The sequence below is a fragment of the Periplaneta americana genome, chromosome 16, assembly GCF_040183065.1.
Source record: "Periplaneta americana isolate PAMFEO1 chromosome 16, P.americana_PAMFEO1_priV1, whole genome shotgun sequence".
In the NCBI taxonomy this organism is placed as follows: Eukaryota; Metazoa; Arthropoda; class Insecta; order Blattodea; family Blattidae; genus Periplaneta; species Periplaneta americana.
This window is the reverse complement of record NC_091132.1, coordinates 30,837,204-30,858,104: the sequence shown is the minus strand read 5'-3', so window position 1 is coordinate 30,858,104 and position 20,901 is coordinate 30,837,204. Positions and strand designations below refer to the sequence as shown.

The following is a 20,901-nucleotide window of genomic DNA, read 5'->3' as shown; positions in this document are numbered from 1 at the left end:
CGTGACGCTCTTCTGAGGTCAACACTGTTTATAATATGTATAGAGAAACAGCTATTTATAGTTAGTTATAGTATAATTAACGTCTTTCGACTTCTGACAGTTCGATTCTGCTTTCATGACAACGTTGTCAACTTCCTGTTACTGCTAGGAGCCTCTCAGTTAGTGGCGTGCGATATGTTCGATAATGTGGCGCAGCATTATCCGGAAGCTTGGGCGAAGAGAGCAGGAAACGTCTAACGATGATTGACTACGTCCAAGGTTAGCCTTGGTTGCCTTAACAACATCCCGTAAACCACGCGGCTAGCGAACTGTCAGAAGTCGAAATAAACGTTAATTCTACTATAGTTAGTAGTTTTTCCACCATGAAGGAGTCCCTGTACATTTAGCAGTCAGGTGACACATCATGTAAGTCTCATATTCCCCACACGATTTATCGACCACGGTGGCCACGTGCATTGACCACCAAGGTCTCCAGACTTCACTCCCATTTTTCTTCTCAATGAGGGTGGTTGAAAGACGAAGTGTACAAAAACAAAATAAACACAAGATGCTGTCCTCATAAATAGTGTTGCCCTCATAAAAGAACAAGACGATCTCAAAAAAGCAACACTTGCTGTTGTGAACAGAGCAGAAAAGTGTTAAAATATTGAAATATATTGGTACCAAGTAAATAAGCAGTAAATGTAACCATTAAATCATTTGTCTTTCCTTCTTGCCACTTGTAATTCTTGTATGCCTAATATTAAAAAAGCTATTCCATACCCATTGAATTGGACACGTTTATATGAACTTTTTTTTTTTTTTCAGAATAGTCCATATTGCCACTCCATAAATATTTAGGCCTACTGTCCATAGGTGTTCCCGAATTCTAGAATTCTACTTTATGCAACAGTATTCTGGAAAATGATAACTGTAATTTGAGTAGAGATAAAGAGGCTGTGAATATTGATTAAAGGCATTCGGCTTTTCATAAAGACAGGTGCGTAAACTACAAGGAATTGCCCGTATCATATTATTATTATTATTATTATTATTATTATTATTATTATTATTATCATTATTTGAAGGATTCGTAACAAGCTGTTTTTTACGATGATGGGTTGTTAGTCCTTCGTCCAACCCCCAAGCTGGAGGACCACCCCTCATCGTCTGTCCGCGACCTGACATAATTAGGAACATTAAATCCAGACGTTTGAGATGGACATGGCATGTAGCACGTATGGGCGAATCCAGAAATGCATATAGAGTGTTAGTTGGGAGGCCGGAGGGAAAAAGACCTTTAGGGAGGCCGAGACGTAGATGGGAAGATAATATTAAAATGGATTTGAGGGAGGTGGGATATGAAGATAGAGAATGGATTAATTTTGCTCAGGATAGGGACCAATGGCGGGCTTATTTGAGGGCGGCAATGAACCTCCGGGTTCCTTAAAAGCCAGTAAGTATTATTATTATTATTATTATTATTATTATTATTATTATTATTATTATTATTATACTGCAATTTGAAAATATCTCTAGGAGTCTGTGCTAACAGAGAGACTACAAGACATAATAATAATAATAATAATAATAATAATAATAATAATAATAATAATAATAATACATAAACTTTATTACAAATATTCGATGGCTCTAGGATATTCAATGCATTTTAATTATAATTATAGAATCCATCCTATTACTTTTGAAGTTCATTTTGACTGAATCATTGCACTGTGATTGTTGCTAATATTCGTTTGATACGATGTCAGTCATTAATTTGGTAACGTTATACTATTTTGACATCAAACATTATATTAGTTATTTATGATTAAACACAGAACATAGTATTTTAATTTAAGCTTTTATTACATTTAGCGCAAAAACGAATGGGTTTCTTAAGATCCAATACTGATAGCAAAACTCCAAATCAAATTATTATAGATATATGGCCATACAGCAATACAAAATGTAAACTAACACGATGAGACTCATGTCATGCCGGATTCGTTACGAATATTTTGAGAATCTTATCTTCCAATAAAACAAATGTTTCGTTGAAAAGTTTGTAACCTAATCAGTTTTTATAGTACATTGTTTAGCTCTGAAATACAGCAAAACAATACATCCGCAATCAAATTTTTCTTTAAGTTTATAAATCTTGTAAGAGTTTATAAAAATCATAAATATTCTTTGAGTGTAATCAACGTATTTTGTACATTTTCCAGAATACCTCCTTAAAGCCAAATAATTTTAACAATATATTTATAAATAAAATTAATATTAACTACGTCTACTTACATAAATATCCTTTCAATATGACATTCTTCAAATTCACCACCACATGTTTAAATATTCACAAAGAGTTTTATTTCGTAGCCAAATTTGTATCTATAATAACGCCACACAAACGACGATTTTCTATTGTTCTTAACTTTCATTGTATTGTCGAAAAGTAAACAAAACTATAACGAAGGCCACGTCTGTGATATTTCTAGGCTTTTTTTCTTGTTATAACTAAAGCTTGAAAATATCTAATTTCGTAAAATATAAAATAGTAGCAATGGATTTGAGAAAATCCCTATGATAGCCTGTAACGTCTCTACAGGAACTTGCTTGCTTTCCGCCAAGTGTTCCACCAACATTGGATGACATAAATAGAGAGTCCTGTATTTTGACAGTCTCAAATTCTGTTCTGAAAGATGAGATTCTGAATCTTTTGCGATAATATGTTTACAGGAAAAATTTGATTTATTTTTGTCCATTAATACGCATGTTGTGTCTCCAGGTATCGATCAAATTCCAACAGAACTAATACAAGAGGGTGGAAGCACATTAAATAGCGAAATTTATAAGCTTATACTTTCTATTTGGTAAAAGGAAATTGTACCAGAACAATGGAAGGAGTCCTTTAAGAATGGGGACAAGACTAACTGTAATAACTTTCGAGGAATTTCACTTTTGATGACGCCGTACAAAATGTTGTCCAATAATCTTTTGAGATGCTTTTCCAATTCACTGCGGGCTAAAATAAGGAGATGCACTATCACCTCTACTTTTTAACTTTGCTCTAGAATATGCCATTAGGAAAGTTCAGGATAACACAAAGGGTTTAGAATTGAACGGGTTACATCAGCTTTTTGTCTATGCGGATGACGTGAATATGTTAAGAGAAAATCCACAAACGATTAGGGAAAACACGGAAATTTTACTTGAAGCAAGTAAAGCGATAGGTTTGGAAGTAAACCCCGAAAAGACGAAGTTTATGATTATGTCTTGTGACCAGAATATTATACGAAATGTAAATATAAAAATTGGAGATTTATCTTTCGAAAAGGTGGAAAAATTCAAATATCTTGGAGCAACAGTAACAAATATAAATGACACTCGGGAGGAAATTAAACGCAGAATAAAATGGGAAATTCCTGTTATTATTCGGTTGAGAAACTTTTAGTCGTCTAGTCTGCTCTCAAAAAATCTGAAAGTTAGAATTTATGAAACAGTTATATTACCGGTTGTTCTGTATGGTTGTGAAACTTGGACTCTCACTTTGAGAGAGGAACAAAGATTAAGGGTATTTGAGAATAAGGTTCTTAGGAAAATATTTGGGGCTAAGAGGGATGAAGTTACAGGAGAATGGAGAAAGTTACACAACGCAGAACTGCACTCAATGTATTCTTCACCTGACATAATTAGGAACATTAAATCCAGAAGTTTGAGATGGGCAAGGCATGTAGCACGTATGGGCGAATCCAGAAATGTATATAGAGTGTTAGTTGGGAGGCCGGAGGGAAAAAGACCTTTGGGGAGGCCGAGACGTAGATGGAAGGACAATATTAAAATGGATTTGAGGGAGGTGGGATATGATGATAGAGACTGGATTAATCTTGCACAGGGTAGGGAGTGATGGCGGGCTTATGTGAGGGCGGAATGAACCTGCGGGTTCCTTAAAAGCCATTTGTAAGTAAGTAAACACGCACGTTGTTGTTTAGTGAACTGCCAGAAGGCAGGTCCGGTCGTCACAAGTTATACCAAGAAGGTGTCACTTATGACTCAACTAGGCCAGGAGATAATGGGGTATGGTGGTCAATTCCTTTTCCCCTCCATTGCATTCATCGTCGACTAGCTACATATTATATTAGTCTGACTTCAGATGCATACAAACAATTCTGTGGCCGGGAAGAAAAAGGTCTTAAGCCAATTTTTTGTGAAAATAAGATTTTTATACATTCTGAAAGCGGAAACAATTCTCTACAATCTGGTAAAACGGTTAAAGTCAAATAAGACTCCTGACTGGATTTATAGAGCGTTACCAAATTATATCCTAAGTACTTTTTGAATCGAGCACACACAGAATAAAGAACTTAAGAATATTTAATAATACAAACCATAAAATGTTTACTTTCCATTCTTCCCTATTAAAATGGTCTAACTTGTATTTTAGCCATTTTATCATTGCCCTTTCCTTTTAAAACTCTAAGCAGTAGGGTAAACAGTCCTATAAAGGCGGCTTTACACTGAAGCAACCATAGGCAATTAAGCAGCATGCGACATGATCGCATGCTGCAAGTTGCTCACTTTGAGTACGGCTTGCAGCGCTAATCCTCCGGTTGCTCCAGTTCGCAAGCTTAAAATGTCTTTACATTGAAGCAACCATAGGCAATCGCGCAGCATGCGGCACGATCGCATGCTGCAGGTTGCTCACTTTGTCTAGGCGGCAGCACAGTCGCATACGGCTTGCCGGTTGCTTCAGTTCGCAAGCTTATCCACCGCTGATGGGTTCAGTAGTCCATTCACATGCGGCAGGATAAATTGAGATACATTTTTTTTTTCGTTCCTCTTTTCTGTTTTTGTTTTCTTTTTTTTCCGCTTTTCTTAAACTAGTACGTACACAACACCCATGCCCGAGGCGGGACTTTTTGTTTTTTTTAATTTCAACCAGCCAGAGGCCGTTTTCCAAAGTTATCTATTTTGTTTTCTGTTTGTTTACCTTTGTTTCCTTTGTTTTTACTTATACTAGTACAATCACAACACCCATGCCAGAGGCGGGACTCGAACCCACAACCCTTCGGACCAAGCGATAGGGACATGCCCTGCCCCTACCACTTGAGCCATCCGGGCCGGCAAAGGACTCGAACCCACAACCTTTCGGACCAAGCGATAAAGACAAAAATAAAACAAAGCTTCTAATTGAAGAATACCATGAAAATCACATTTTGTGGGACTTGCGAGATCCCAATTACAAAGATAATAGAAAGAAGTTGAAGTTATGAGGAAAAAAAATAGCTTTAAATTCGATTGTGGCAGTAAACGAAGCTAAAGACAAAGTAAAAAACTTGAGAACAACATTCCACAGCTACAGGAAGAAAAAAAAACCTGGTCAGCTCAGAGTGATCAGTGGGTGCATTTCGCTTCACTTCCTTTTTGATGTTGAAGCGCCAAGAAAGTGACTTTCATCTGATGAGAATAATGATTCCGAGGCAAATGTTTGTATTTAGTGTACATAAAACAGGGGCGTATTTTGCGGGCTACTGGGGCTACCGGCGGTAGCCCAAGGAAATTACAAAAGAAAAAGTTTATAATATAACATAATGTAATAATTTTGTATTATTAGTTTTACCATAGTAATTAAAATTAAAGTAATTATTAGATATATTTTGTGTAATAATAGGGTCAGCGGTAGCCCAAACCCTTTAACCAGTATACGCCACTGACATAAAATCATTATATCAGTGATCAAACGCATTTTACGTAAAATTAAAATAATAGAATACCTGTTATGAAAGAAATGCATTGTCAGGAAAATAATGAAGAGTCAGTTTAATTATTTAAATGTCTTTATTGTACACAATAATAGCAATGAACATTTTCCATAAATAGTTTTACTTTTAGCACAAATTTTCAGTTTTATGCCAAATTTTAACAGGGTAAACACGTCTAAATATAAGTGGCTTGCCATGGGACACTTCCTTCACTGGACACGAAGTAGGCTTTAAACTCATCCCTGATAGCCTTTGCTGCTTCTTTCTGTCTTCTAGGAAGTCTCTGAAGGTCTACAATGCCTGTGTCTCCTCGAGTTATATTTCGCCACGCAACGGGATAATTGTTTCGTCCTGTCTTTCACACTCGGAACTTCCTGACCCGTTTTGTGTTCTCTAATTTCAGAAGTAATGTTTTCGGAATACACAAAATGTGCAATGTGGTTTTTCAGCTTGTATACTACCTCGATAAATAATTGGTATCGGATTTTGAAATGAGAGGAGCTACCTTGTTCAGAAGATAATCGAAGTCCTCTTTACTAATTCGGATAAAATATCTGAACAGGTAAGTGTCATCAGCAAGCAGTTTATTTAAAAAGTCATTGCGATGTGTATCACTATTTATGAAGATCTGCCTGCACCACATCTTTCTCTGAATAAGTTTCCTCCCCCTGTTGAAAAGTAGGTAGGCAACAGCAGCAGATCTGTCTACACCGACATCTCTGCATAAACTCGCTAAAAAATTAAAGCAACCAATCGCGATGGGCGTAAATGAGTCGGTAGCATGCTGCAATGATTGCTCCCGACAGCATGCTGCGTGGCAACACGAGTGGCAACCAACGATCGCATGCTGTAGGCAACTAGTTGCCTCGGTGTAAAGGCCTCTTAATTGTTTAATACACATTTTGCTTTCCTAATAATTTACATTTCTCATCTATTTTGACATGAAAAAGGTCTTATGTTTACATAATCCCTTCTACTCAGATTGGGTTCTAGTCTTCAAAGGGCTTAAGTGCGACAATTTTTGGAACTAATCAAGAAAATTGTTAAGTGAACAACATTACCTATTTTAGAAGAAATATAAACAAATAATATCCAGGAAAACCCTCTTAATTAAAAAAAAACTATAATTGACACCAATTTGAATCTTTCTACTCCTCTCCTGAGAAGTGTAAAATTTTTACTTAAGATCTTTTTCCTCCCGGCCACAGAATTACTCTTCCTCTGACACATATCGTCAAGTGAGATGTACTGCCTGATAATAGATGTACATATCAGTCAGAACTGCAATCAGAGGATATAAGAAATACTGTCGACACAGTCTGTATATGCTCGCAATATTATATATGTTTACGTTTGAAAATATTTCCTATTTGATCTCAAAGGCCATCTGTATCCACCGACAGAAATAAGATGTTGATTTTTAATGTTTCAGGCATTAAGAAACCGAGCGAGAAAGGCGAAAGCAGCGAGGAAACCAAACCTGTCTGACATCAAGCCGGGCTCAGTGATAGAAAATATCGCGCAGACCAGGCGACTCGCTGAAACCACGCTGGGACCGACGCTCGTGGCCCCGTCGTCGGGGATGGAGGAGGAGCGACCTACCAACACGGGAAGCGGAAGTCAGGTATTATCACAAAGAGTAACCAGCATTACGGGGTATTCAGTATAGTTGCAACAACCCTTAAAATTAGTTCTGCCTCCGTGGTCTGTTGGTCAGCATGCTGGCTTGCAGATCCGGAGGTCCCGGGTTCGATTCCCGGGCTCAGCTCTCGGTAAATTTTACTTGAAGAAGAAGAATTACCTGGGTGTCTAGAGTCTGGAAATTTGTATGAATATGAGTGTGATTGTGTGTGTGCCGGGTTAATATTAACTAACCAATCATCACAAATATAACATACGATACATCAGGACTGTCGCTGGGCAGTAACCTGAACACACGTTTCAGCGTCACATTATTGACAAGTAACTCAATCTGTTAGCACAACCGTAAAGCATCTAATAGATGCTGTAATCTACCTCCAAGCAACACAGGTACCTGTATCTTTTCGAGAAATTAAACATGAAAAGGAGGGCGAAATTATGGGCATGGTATACTTTTATTTCAAAGTTATAATTGAGAAAATAATTAGAAAGACTTCAGAAAACATGCAAAGGTGCACTTTTCCCGTTTATAAGAATTTTGTCCTGGTGTCCCAATAAAGTCCACCTGGGACGCTACATGTTCCCTTTTTCTCGAAAAGGGCCACTTTCCAGGCCTCACCAAAAATTACGTCTATCATAGAAAAGATTTTTTGAGAATACAGAGAATGTTCTTACCAGTGGTGTAGCGTCAATGTAAGCTAAAAAGCTCAGCTTCCCCAGTATAATAATTTCATAATAAACCTGCAATCTATGGACAAAATTATTTATTAATTTTAATAGAATTTATATTTACGCGTTAAATATTGTGATGCGGCAGCTCAGAATGATTTTTGATGCAGCAGTAAACAAGAAACCTGCACACACCAGCTTCCAAGCAGACTGGTTTCTTCTGTGTAACCCACCCCGCAGATTTTCCATCCCTTTCTAACTAAACTACTCTGGTCGCAAGGCTCGCAGCAAGCTAGCTTTGACATTGAAAATAAGTAGTTTCCGAGTTATCCCTTTTCATCAGTTGTGTTCAGTTGAAGTGTTAGTGTACATTGTGGGTGATATAATAAATAATGTGTGAAATAACAGTTCCTGACACCAATTTACTTGAATTTTTTAGGACAATTCTAATATCAAGATTGGCTTACAAACAAAAGTGTGATTTAAAAAACAAATGACCGACTCCCTTGCTGTCAATGAAGGACACAACCAAGACAGACGCATACTTACGTACTGTATCTATTGACCGTTAATATTGTGATTTCTCTAAGTATGACAGGGAGTGAGCTAGTGTTATACTATACGTGTCTATTTGATGTGTAAACGGTGAAATCATATTTTACTATGTACCATTTGAGGTCATGCCTTATTGGTGTTACTTACGAGGTTCCAACCAATCTTCGACTGCTGACTTGACATTGACTACTATTTATTTTAAGACTATATTTTTGTAATACGTTTTCTCATATTGCATGAAAGACAACTTGAATTAGCTTCCCCTGCTCAAAATTTCATGCTACGCCACTGGTTCTTACAAAGCCAGCTTGTAATATTTTCAGAAACTAGACCTATGTTAAACATTGAAAAAGATAAAAGAACTGTTTCTGGAATGATTCAGAAAAAAGAACTGGAGTTGTCTTAAATGCCTCCGCAACTTGAACTCAGTTAATATAAGAGAATCCCACAGTACGCTAAACTTCAGCGGCTAAAGGACACTCTTCTGCAGCCAAGTCTTTAATCAATATTAAGTTTTTTTATGATTATTTGAATGTGTTTTTAACTGAAGAAAAAAAAATTTAAAAACTGGACTGTGCATATAAACGTGTTACAGCAAGATGGCAAAAAACTTTGCACACTTAAGTAAGGAAAAATGGACTCATAATTGTTATCATTGAGCTTGACTTCGTCTGGCTCAAATACTCCCATTGCATTGAGAGGATTTTCTCTCAGATGAACACTTTATGGACCAAAGAGAAAACAAGGCTTGCAGTAAATACCGTCAAATCAATTTTGTTCTTGAAAACATATTATAAGGATCTTACTTGTCTGAGGTTCTTTGAAATAATGTTTTCTGATATCGTACTCTTGAAAACTATCGTATAATCACCCTACCCGAAGTATTTTACTGAATTTGTAGCTGATAATAGTTTTCCATCAAAACCCAAAACATAGCGCCATTTGCAATGGCTTTTTTTTAACGAATTAAATTGTAAGGTAGTATCAAAGTATGAGGTAAAATACGGTACGTTAAACACAAAAAAAGAAGCAATATCCTTACAATAAATTGTACCGTACGTAGACAGAAAATAAATATTTCGCATTGTGTGTATGGTGCTCTTTTTCTTTTACATAATGTGTACTGTACAGTCTTTATTTATGATTCGTTAAGTGACATTTAAAAATTAGCACATAACCACATAAGTTAATGATAAAGAAGTAATATTAATATCCTTTCCAGGAAGAAGAAGAAGAAGCAGAAAAGGATGGCGAGCGGTCTCCAGGGTCGGATGACTGTCATATAATTCCAAATGACAAATCTACGGAATTCATTCTGGCTACAGTAGTGGAGGAATCCGCGTAAGTTACTCTTTGTTATGTTGTTAAGTTTTTAAAATAAATAGTTGCGGTACTTATTATCATCACAGCATCATCATTCAAACAAGTATAAGGCACAAGATCTGTTACGGTCTCAGTGAGTCATTCTCAGTCGGTCCACCTTTTTTTTTTTTTGGACGGCCTGAAGATCTCTTCCTCTGGGGATGGTATTGAAGCATGGATTTTGGAAGCCTGTTACGATTCATTCATTGGACATGGTTTTTCCATTGCAGCTGGTACTTGTTTATAAACTGTAAAACTGGTTGTAATTGAAGTTCTTGCATGATATCCTCATTTCTTTTGCGGTGCAAGCGACTATATCTTAGTGTTGCTCTCATAAATATCATTTCACAGGCATCCATATTTCTCATTGTCCATGCTTCACTTCCGTAATATCACCCCACACAACATAAACACGCATCATTTCGATCCATGATACACAGATTCGTGATCTCGAGGGAGTATAGCTTGCTGACAGCTATACGTCAATCAAAAGCTCGAGAAATGCCGTTTATTCCTACCAGGTCCGATATATGCACTTCCTCGCAGTGACCCCTGGGTAACGCTAAGCATGTAAGGGCGAAAAAGCGAGTTCCCAATGCTCTATTCGGGACCAGTCAGTTAAGGGAGAAAACCCCGACAGAAAAACATCGTCCGCGCAGGATAGCTGTGTGATTGGCGGCCCCATTCCAGAAAAACCCATTGCTCAGAAACTAACAGGAAATTTAGTCGGACAGTCCAATCTATGGTGACATGGAAAAACGAAAAAGGTACATGATTTACGGATTTGTAAAGGAATGTGCTACGGAAAGATGTTCAAAGGCTTGGAGTGAAGAATTGGTGGATTGTAGCCAGAGAAAGGGACAAATGGCGAAAAATCCTGAAAGAAGCCGAGGCTCGACCCGGGCTGTAGTGCTATACTGTATTTTATTTCAAGAAGTGCAGTTTCATAGAAAGGACTTTGCCGACAGACCTTCCACTGCCCCCTACTAATTGGTTGTCATAAATAAATGTCTTCCTTACTGTGACGGAAATCTTGTCTTGTCCGGTTAGTAACCAATCACAACCCTCGTTCAGAAGAATTGACAGGCTTCCGTCAAATCCATGTGGAGGCAGAGTTGCCGCGTCTTTTCCGAATTCCAAGAATTCCGTCGAGGGTCACCAGGATTATGGCAGGATTGTGGCAACTGTACAATGTTGGGACGAGGGGACAGGATGGAATTGTCAGAGGTGATTATGTAGGAAGTCATAAATCTGTAAGTGGGTGTTCAAAGGAACCACCGAACTGCGCTCCTTGAAATAAAATAGAGTATACTGATGAAGATGATGATGATGATGATGATGATGATGATGATGATGATGATGATACACAAATTCACCAACATTTCTATGAGCCAACAAAATTATAAAGAAGAAATACACACCATCAAATATATAGCACAGGAAAATGGGTACAACACCAACATAATAGACAACATCATAAGAAAGACTAAACGCAACAAGAAAACGCAACACAAACGCAAGAACAAAACAAATAAATCAGGGCAGTTTTCCACCAAACAGACAAAATAGAAACACATGTCTTTCGCAACACAACGGCGACAGTTTACAAAAACATCTTAACACACAGACAAGAGACAGAAACAAATACAAGGTGAGCCAATGAAATGGGCAATTTTCAAATTCGTGTCTTTTCAGCTGTTGTCGGGTATTTTAATTGTTATATGCAACAATCTATTCTTCATTCGAAAGCTGTTTATAATGGATCGTTGGATGGGTGAACAACATGCTTTTCCATTTTGAATCTTGCGTACCGGTACACTACTTTTAACACTTGAATATAATTAATTGATTAACTAGTGGACTTACTCGTGTTAATTATGTAAGATTTGTGCGGCTTACAGCTGTTTCAGTGCTTCACACACCATCCTCAGAGCCTACTAGATCATGGCGTCATCTATTATGTGAGATTTGTGCGGCTTACAGCTGTTTCAGTGCTTCACGCACCATCCTCAGAGCCTACTAGATCACGGCGTCATCTGTAAGATTTGTGTACACACACACTATTTGACTCCACTCTTCAACACCTTTCAACATCAAACACACCCACATAACAGGCAGAGAAGTTCGAGATGACACCGTGATCTAGTAGGCTCTGAGGATGGTGCGTGAAGCACTGAAACAGCTGTAAGCCGCACAAATTTTACATAATTAACACGAGTAAGTCCGCTACTTAATCAATTAATAACATGCTTTTGATACTAAGGTATATTACAAAAATAATATTATAGTTTCATTACTTCACAACAGCTATTTTGACGTCATTGTAATACCCATCGCAATGATCCGATACCATCAGCCCTTGCAATAAAAACCTGGATTCAGAACTTTGAAGTAACTGGTTCTGCGTTAAAGAAGAAGTCTCCAGGTGAGCAAAAATCTGTATGTACCCCAGAAAACATCAACGCCATAAGAGTTGCTATGGTTTGCCTGTCATCATGCAGTTTCACTTGGCTTATGAAACACCAGTATACGAAGAATTCTTCATAAGAACTTACACATGCATTCATACAAAATTCAAGTAGCGCAGACATTAAAAGATGCTGATAAAGTAAACCACATGACTTTTGCCAACAATTCTTGGATCTAAATGTTAACAAAGACATTGTCCAGAATATGCTGATGAGTGATGAAGCTCATTTTCGTCTCTGGATACGTCAATAAACAAAACTTTCGATACTGGTCACCAACCAACCCTTATGAAATGCATGAGGAACCATTACACAGTGTCAAAGTCACAGTTTGATGTGCAATAGTGTCATTTGAAATCATCAGTCCTTATTATTTTGAAGACGATAATGGGATCTGTTAATGTAACATCACAGTGATTAGGTCCGAATGTAATTCAAGAATTGTTGCCTCCACAAATTGCCAATAATCCTCTCATCAATAGAGACACATGGTTTCAATAGGATGATGCGACCAGACGGCAAGACTTAGACTTAAAGAATGTGTGCAACGAAATGGATCCCACCTGCGGGATATAGTGTTCAGAAAATAAGAATTTCATGAGGTACAGGTCTATGCTATTGTGTATACTTTAAATGTAAAGTGAAAGTTTTGTTTCAAAGTAATCAGTGCAATAATTATTAAAATTTTAAAATCGCCCGTTTCATTGGCTCACCTTGTACAACTTAACAGGTGTATACAAACTATAATGCAATAGTTGCAACAACTTCTACATTGGACAGACTGGAAGCCATAAGCAAACCACACAACAACTCAACCTACGCTGAACACATCACAAACTCCAATCACAACTACAGCAACACAGACACTGACTCGTTAAATTTCCAACTTCTTTACCGTCTTAATATTTAGGATTTATCTTGCTTGACTAGTAAATCCTGAATATTAACACAGTAAAGAAGTTGGAAATTTAATCAGTGATATGTAAGTGTTAAAAGTGTACATGAAGGATATTATTTCGAAACTAGTCAGCCAGGTAAATTGTAAAAGTTAATATAGTAAAGTTATAAAGTTATTAAGCCACATAATTTCTTACAAATGTCATCAACATGTTTTTCTCAATTTAGTTTACTCTCTAATGTTAGACCCAGAAATTTAACTTGTCCAGATGTATTAACATCATTAAAATTAATTACAGAATTTCAAGAAAAAAATTGTATTTTCAATTTTACTCGTATTTATTATAAGATGATTTAATCAAAACCACACTTTGGCAGTTCCAACAGAATTTTCTACTACATTTTTAAAAACAAGTGGCTCTTTGTCAGTGACAAAGAAAGTCATATCATCAGCATATTATAAAATCAAGGCACAGGGTATATTTGCATTTAAATCATTGACAGAAATTACTGATTTCTGTATTAAAATGCAGTGTTTATTAGCTCTCTGTATCATGCAATGATTAGGGTGCATCTACATTTATAAAAATATAAATTCAAATATAAATGAATTACGGTATATTTCAATGACACTTTCACATAAATGCATTCTTATTATCGATTTTAGTGCTGTAGCCACATTGGCTTCCCCACCTGCAGCCGTGCCTGACCCAAATGGAAACAATGACTCCGGTTATGCTGCTTCCAACGTTGAGGAGACGGCGCTACAAACAGCATCCAACCCAAACAGCCCACAGAGACGCTCTGTGCCATCACAAGAGGAAAGACAAAAGGTAAGAGGTCATATTCCATTTTTGTACTCGTCGTCATTAAAACAATAAATCAGTATAGAGAGAATTCTAATGTTTTCAGCAATATAATTCGTTCCAGTACGTGAAAGCCTTCATTAATTTCTCGTTCATAATTAGTAGGTTAAGGTGAGAACAGAGGTCAAATTTTGAAAAAAAAAAAAAAAAAAAAAAAAAATGAACATTTGGTTTTTTTCCTAAATACTAACAAAATTATTTGGAATTTTTTGCGTACTTTTGATATATAATTCTTCAAAAATTGTAATTGTAAGTCATTTTAATTACCTATGTAATACATTTTTTGTGTCAAACTATTTTTTCTCATCCCGCATTATTGAATAAAAAATATTTTCTCCATCCCCCCCTCCCTCACCCAATGGTAAGTATTGACTGCTCGTCATTTGTTCACCCATATGAAGCCAGTGCCAGTACGATAAATAATTCTGAAACTACTTGGTGAAAAATATTGTGGTTTTGTAGCTGAATGTTGTTGTTGTTGTTGTCTAGTGCCTTGCATCTGGCAATGAAGCCATTAGCAGTCGTGCTTTCCAATGCTTTTGAACTGTAGTTTCTTCTTATCTTAATGCTTCACAGGTCTTCAAGTGGTCTTCATTCATTTCTGTTGGATTGTTACACAGGACACATATTGATGAAGCTGAGATACCTATTCTGTAGAGGTGACTTGCTAGAGTTGTCAATAGTCTGAAGGCTGCAACTGCTGTTTTCCTTGGTCTCTGGGGGATTATATCTGGGTTGGAAAGTAATGTAATCGATTTTTTGTCTTTAGCATTTGATTCTATTTCTTGTAGGTATGAATGAGAAAATTTTGTAGTGATCAAGCGTTTTATTGAGGAATATGAGAAATTAAATTTAGACTTTTGTTTTATTGTTGTGCCTTTCTTTGAAAGTGTGTCTGCGGTTTCATTCCCCATGACTCCACAGTGTGCTGGAATCCATTGGAGATGGACAATCTTATTAACTTTTTGGAGTTGTATTAACATTTTGTAGCATTCTCTTATTTTTGTTGACTTCTTTGTAGCATTTGAACATATTCCCTGAATTGCAGCTTTAGAATCTGAAAGAATTACTGTCTTGTTATATTTATTTAAGGGAAGATTTAATAATTGTCGGAGAGCAATGTGTATAGCCTCTATTTCACCATCATAATTTGTTGTGTCTCTGCCAACAAAATGATAAATGTGTACATGTGACTCCAGCTCCAGTAAGGTTTTCTGTGGTGGATCCATCGGTATATATGTGTAGCCATTCTTCTGTAGGGTATCTAGTATTGATAGTTTCCAGTGCTAGAAGTTTTTATATTTCTTTTGGTGTGTCTGACTTACTTATTTCCTCTGTTAATTCCAAACTGAAGGCAGGTTGCAATAATTCCAATGGATTTTCTCTTATGAGTAAATTTTCTCTGGTGTTTGGAATGTTCAATTTGGATTTAATCTGTGTTACCTTTTCTAGGAAACTACAATGAGTTTTAAGGATTGAAGAAGGGAGGTTCTTTTCTGTCCATTGAGAGTTTGGCAGTTTGTAGCTGAATGTTCGTTTCATAAATTGGCAACATTGTTGAAGACAATAATACGGTACTCACACTGTTGTGAGTTTTCAAAACAAATCTAATGTTCTGTGTTTTTACTAATGTTTATGTTGTGTCTCATTTTCTCGGTACCGGTAGTTAAAAATCAATCTTCTTCTTCTTCTTTCTTCTTCTTCTTCTTCTTCTTCTTCATCTTCTTCAGTAGGTGCTACAACTTCGTCGAAGTTTTGGCCTTCTCAATTAATTTACGCCATTCTTTTCTGTTATGAACAAGATTTGGCCAATTCTTTACATTCAGTGTTTTCAAATCGTTGGTTATGTTTTCCTTCCATCTACCTTTTGCTCTTTTACTGATGGGGTTCCATTTATATATTTTCTTAACTGTTTTTCCTTCGTCCATACGATTGATATGGCCAAACCATGCCATCCTCTGCGCTTTGATATAGTTTACTATGTGTTGGTTTTGTATTAAAATGGTAGTTAAAAATTTACGACATAATGTAGGCCTATACGGGCCTTCAAAGATACAGGTGCCTGAACCCTACTAATTGATAATGATCAATAATTTGTTCGTGTAAGCGTGGCTTCTTTAGTTATTACTTCTGTGAATAGATAGCAAAAATAACATCAGTGTCGTCAATAGTACATAAATATACCCGCATTATAAAAGTCAAAATTTTATCCCCCTCTAATGATTGTGAAAAATACATCATTTAGCGGGAAACCATTGATACTGTGAATTAATGAGAATAATTTATACTTAATCTACATCAAATGTTTTACCCATCCCAATAATAGTCACCTATTGAGAAGTAAGGGAACTGTATCAAAGTTTATCAATTTTTATATATTTGATCCTGACTTTTCTCGTGGTTAGAAAGTTCGCTTGCACAATCAGAAAATTTGAAGTCTGATATCTTTGAACGCGAGTATACCTTGTCCTCAGAAACTAAGGTATGTCATGTTTCGGGTGGCTGGTAACAGCTGCAACACAGCGAAATGTCACAGGCATTGAAGCAGCAATTTTTAACTATTTTTTTCTTTTTTATAATACCTGTTTAATAGTAAAGATGGCATCAATACAGAATCTGCCCTTCCTGAAACCATTTTGCTTTTCGCCTAATTTTGATTCTATAATTTCTTCTTTAAAATAGCAATGTATAGTTTAATGCTGTAACGTTGTTTGAAATTACAGTTACGGCGAAACGGAGCAGCAGCTGTTAGTGACCAACAACCCACGAGTCCTGTACAAAAGGGCAGCCCGTCCATTCACCCTTGCAGAGAAAGCGAACCTCAAGAAGAAGAGGCACCTAGTGCAGGATTGACGGGCTCCAAGAAAGAACGTAAAAGTACAACTAGTTCCCGATTCACAATCTACAAAGTTAATAAGGCGAGTCGAAAGAAAAGAGAAAAATCATCTGCAAAGAAAGAACGTAAAGCGACCAAAACTCTTGCTATTGTTCTGGGTAAGTGAAATATTTTATTTCATACGTCATATCCAACACCCAAGAAGTTCATTCATTCATAGTGTTCTGTCCAAGGGCAGATCTTTCACTGCAAGCCCAGCTTTCTCCATTTTTTTCTATTTCCTGCCTTAGGCCTACTCTTTGCCTCCACATGTGATTCATATGTCTTAATGTCGTCTATCATCTGATTTCTTCTCCTGTCCCGAACTCTTCTCCCATTCACCATTCCTTCCAGTGCATCCTTCAGTAGGCAGATTCTTCTCAGCCAGTGACCGAACCAATTCCTTTTCCACTTCTTATCAGTTTCAGCATCATTCTTTCTTCACCCACTCTTTCCAACGCAACTTCATTTCTTATTCTGTCTATCCACTTCACACACTCCATCCTTCTCCATATCCATATTTCAAATGCTTCTAGTCGCTTCTCTTCACTTCGTCGTAATATCCATGTTTCTGTCACCATACAATGCCACACTCCACACAAAGCACTTCAGTAGTCTCTTCCTTAGTTCTTTCTCCATAAGTACGCACAAGATGCTCCATTTCCTATTAAAAGCTTCTTTTGTTATTGCTATCCTCCTTTTGACTTCCTGGCAGCAGCTCATGTTACTCCTTATAGTACACACCAAGTATTTGCAGCTGTCCACTTGCTCTACTGCCTCATTTAGAATTCGCAAGTGTATCTTCTTTATTTTTTCATCCTATGACCATGGTCTTCGTCTTGTTTCATTTATCTTCATCCCATACTGCTCATAGCTGTTATTTAGCTCCAGTAGCATATCCCTTAGTATCATCTCCTCTTCTGTTAACAATGTCATATCATCAGCAAATCTTATGCACTTTTTTATTCATCCTCTATCACTTCTCCCATGTTCTGAAAACAGTTCATCACTAAATCCTCCAAGTAGATGTTGAACAGGGTAGGTGATAAAGGGCATCCTTGATGTACTCCTCTCTCTATTTCACTTCCTTCTGACATTTCTTCTCCTACCCTGACTTCGACTCGTTGTTTCACATAAAAATTACTGAACAGCCTTCTCTCTTTCCAGTCCACACCTACTTTCTTTAGGATCCCCATCAATTTATTCCAATCTGCTCTGTCGAAAGCCTTTTCTAGATCCACAAATACTACATACTTCTTTATTCTTATCTAGGTATCTTTCGCCATTGTTCATAGCCGCCCAATTGCATCTCTCGTACCTTTTCCCTTTCTGAAGCCAAATTGCTCTTCATCCAACTATTCTTTCATCTTGGAATATAATTATCGATTCAGTATTCACAGGAGAATCTTTGCTAAGGCTGATAGTTCTGAACTCTTTACATTTCTTGGTACAGTATTACTTTTCTTCAGTATTGGATCCAATTGTAAATTTTTCCTGGCTTTTAATTTAGGGGGCCCAGGTTCAAATCTCAGTTGAGACATTCTGAATTAATAACTTGTGTTGGGCAAGTCCATTGTTCAGGCAACACGGGTTTTCTCTAGGTGCTCCGGTTCCCCTGAGACATCCCAACAATTCTCCATCATCATTCACGGCAAGTGTAATGTACACCCACTGCCTGTGGTGCACTCTAGATAGTCTCTGGCGAACTAAGTGGTCTGCGATTCTTGGCACTAGAGACAACTAACTATGGGGTGAATAACAATAAGTTAAAAGCCCTGTCATTACAAACAAAAATCCTTTAAACCAGTGGCAGCTGATTGACTGAGGCAAGTGAGGCCGGGCCTCAGTTACTTGGCTTAACTGAAATCAAATTTTGTGTTTTTATATAATGTATTAGTTATTTGAATGAAGCATATATCGCTGTAGAAGCATTTGAAAATTTTGATGTATATAGACCTGTTTTGCAGTAAAATTTATACCTGAGGCCAGAATCGTTCGTGCCGGGTCTGGCTTGTGATGTATATAGACCTGTTTTGCAGTAAAATTTGTTCCTGAGGCCAGGATTGCTCGTGCCGGGTCTGGTTTGTGATGTACAATAGACCTGTTTGGCAGTAAAATTTGTACCTGAGGCCAGAATCGTTCGTGCCGGGTCTGGCTTGTGATGTATATAGACCTGTTTTGCAGTAAAATTTGTTCCTGAGGCCAGGATTGCTCGTGCCGGGTCTGGCTTGTGATGTATATAGACCTGTTTTGCAGTAAAATTTGTTCCTGAGGCCAGGATTGCTCGTGCCGGGTCTGGCTTGTGATGTATATAGACCTGTTTTGCAGTAAAATTTGTACCTGAGGCCAGAATCGTTCGTGCCGGGTCTGGCTTGTGATGTATATAGACCTGTTTTGCAGTAAAATTTGTTCCTGGGGCCAGAATCGTTCGTGCCGGGTCTGGCTTGTGATGTATATAGACCTGTTTTGCAGTAAAATTTGTTCCTGAGGCCAGGATTGCTCGTGCCAGGTCTGGCTTGTGATGTACAATAGACCTGTTTTGCAGTAAAATTTGTTCCTGAGGCCAGGATTGCTCGTGCCAGGTCTGGCTTGTGATGTACAATAGACCTGTTTTGCAGTAAAATTTGTACCTGAGGTCAGAATCGTTTGTGCCGGGTCTGGCTTGTGATGTATATAGACCTGTTTTGCAGTAAAATTTGTTCCTGAGGCCAGGATTGCTCATGCCGGGTCTGGCTTGTGATGTATATAGACCTGTTTTGCAGTAAAATTTGTACCTGAGGCCAGAATCGTTCGTCCCTGGCTTAATGCATTGCATGTCCTTTCGCGGGCTTTGAGTTTACGCTTAAAATGTTGTAGCTGAGGCACAATTCGGCTGGCCTGGTCAGGTTTCACTTGTCCCATCCATGGGCCGGCCTCAAGGGTAGAGTGGGGTAGGAATAGCAGTGGTGACTTGTCTTCCTAACTAGGCCATAAATAACAAAATTCCAGCTCTTTGGCAGGCAGAGACCCACTCTATTCTCTCCCCTTATGTCTCAGTTCATGACATAAGCGAGGGTGTTCTACTATTGTACTTCGCAGTACAGTAGTGAATCTGGGTCAATGTTGTTATGTATTTTGGGAAAATATAAACAGAAACAAATGAGAGAAATAATGCTGGTGCAGTTAATTCATTGTTAGACTGTCCTTTTTCGAGAAGAAATAATACTGAAAGAAAGGAAGTTTTAAATAAAGAGAGAGACTACCGAGATACCTACGACATCGCTGATAATTTTTCTGACACATAATCTTAAAACGCGAGTTTCTATTGCATCCTGGTATGGGCAACATAAATGGTTATATGGCAATGTGATGCAAATTAAACTTCTCTTGGCCTTGTTTGTTGCTGTCAAAGGAAAAAAATAAAAAGAAAAGAAAGAAAGGGGAATTTCAACAAATAATATGGGATGCTTCATCACACTGAAACAATCACTGAAACTCAGAGCATAACAGCTTGTTTTGTGAGTGAAATTATTATTTTTCATTGATAGTAATAAGAATAGACTAATAATAATAATACTTACTTACTTACTTACAAATGGCTTTTAAGGAACCCGAAGGTTCATTGCCGCCCTCACATAAGCCCGCCATTGATCCCTATTCTGTGCAAGATTAATCCAGTCTCTATCATCATATCCCACCTCCCTCAAATCCATTTTAATATTACCCTCCCATCTACGTCTCGGCCTCCCCAAAGGTGTTTTTCCCTCCGGTCTCCCAACTAACACTCTATATGCATTTCTGGATTCGCCCATACGTGCTACATGTCCTGCCCATCTCAAACGTCTGGA

The 20,901-nt window shown here is 37.5% G+C and overlaps 1 protein-coding gene across 1 annotated transcript in view; it reads left to right on the top strand.

Moving 5' to 3' along the window:
- The window catches only part of Dop2R (dopamine D2-like receptor), a 52,229-nt gene that overhangs the window by 26,476 nt on the left and 4,852 nt on the right, over positions 1 to 20,901 (top strand). The window contains exons 5-8 of the mRNA XM_069849701.1: positions 7,174 to 7,365; positions 9,829 to 9,947; positions 14,001 to 14,166; positions 16,923 to 17,193. Coding sequence (XP_069705802.1) covers positions 7,174 to 7,365; positions 9,829 to 9,947; positions 14,001 to 14,166; positions 16,923 to 17,193 — 748 coding nt within the window. The remainder of the gene's footprint in view (positions 1 to 7,173; positions 7,366 to 9,828; positions 9,948 to 14,000; positions 14,167 to 16,922; positions 17,194 to 20,901) is intronic.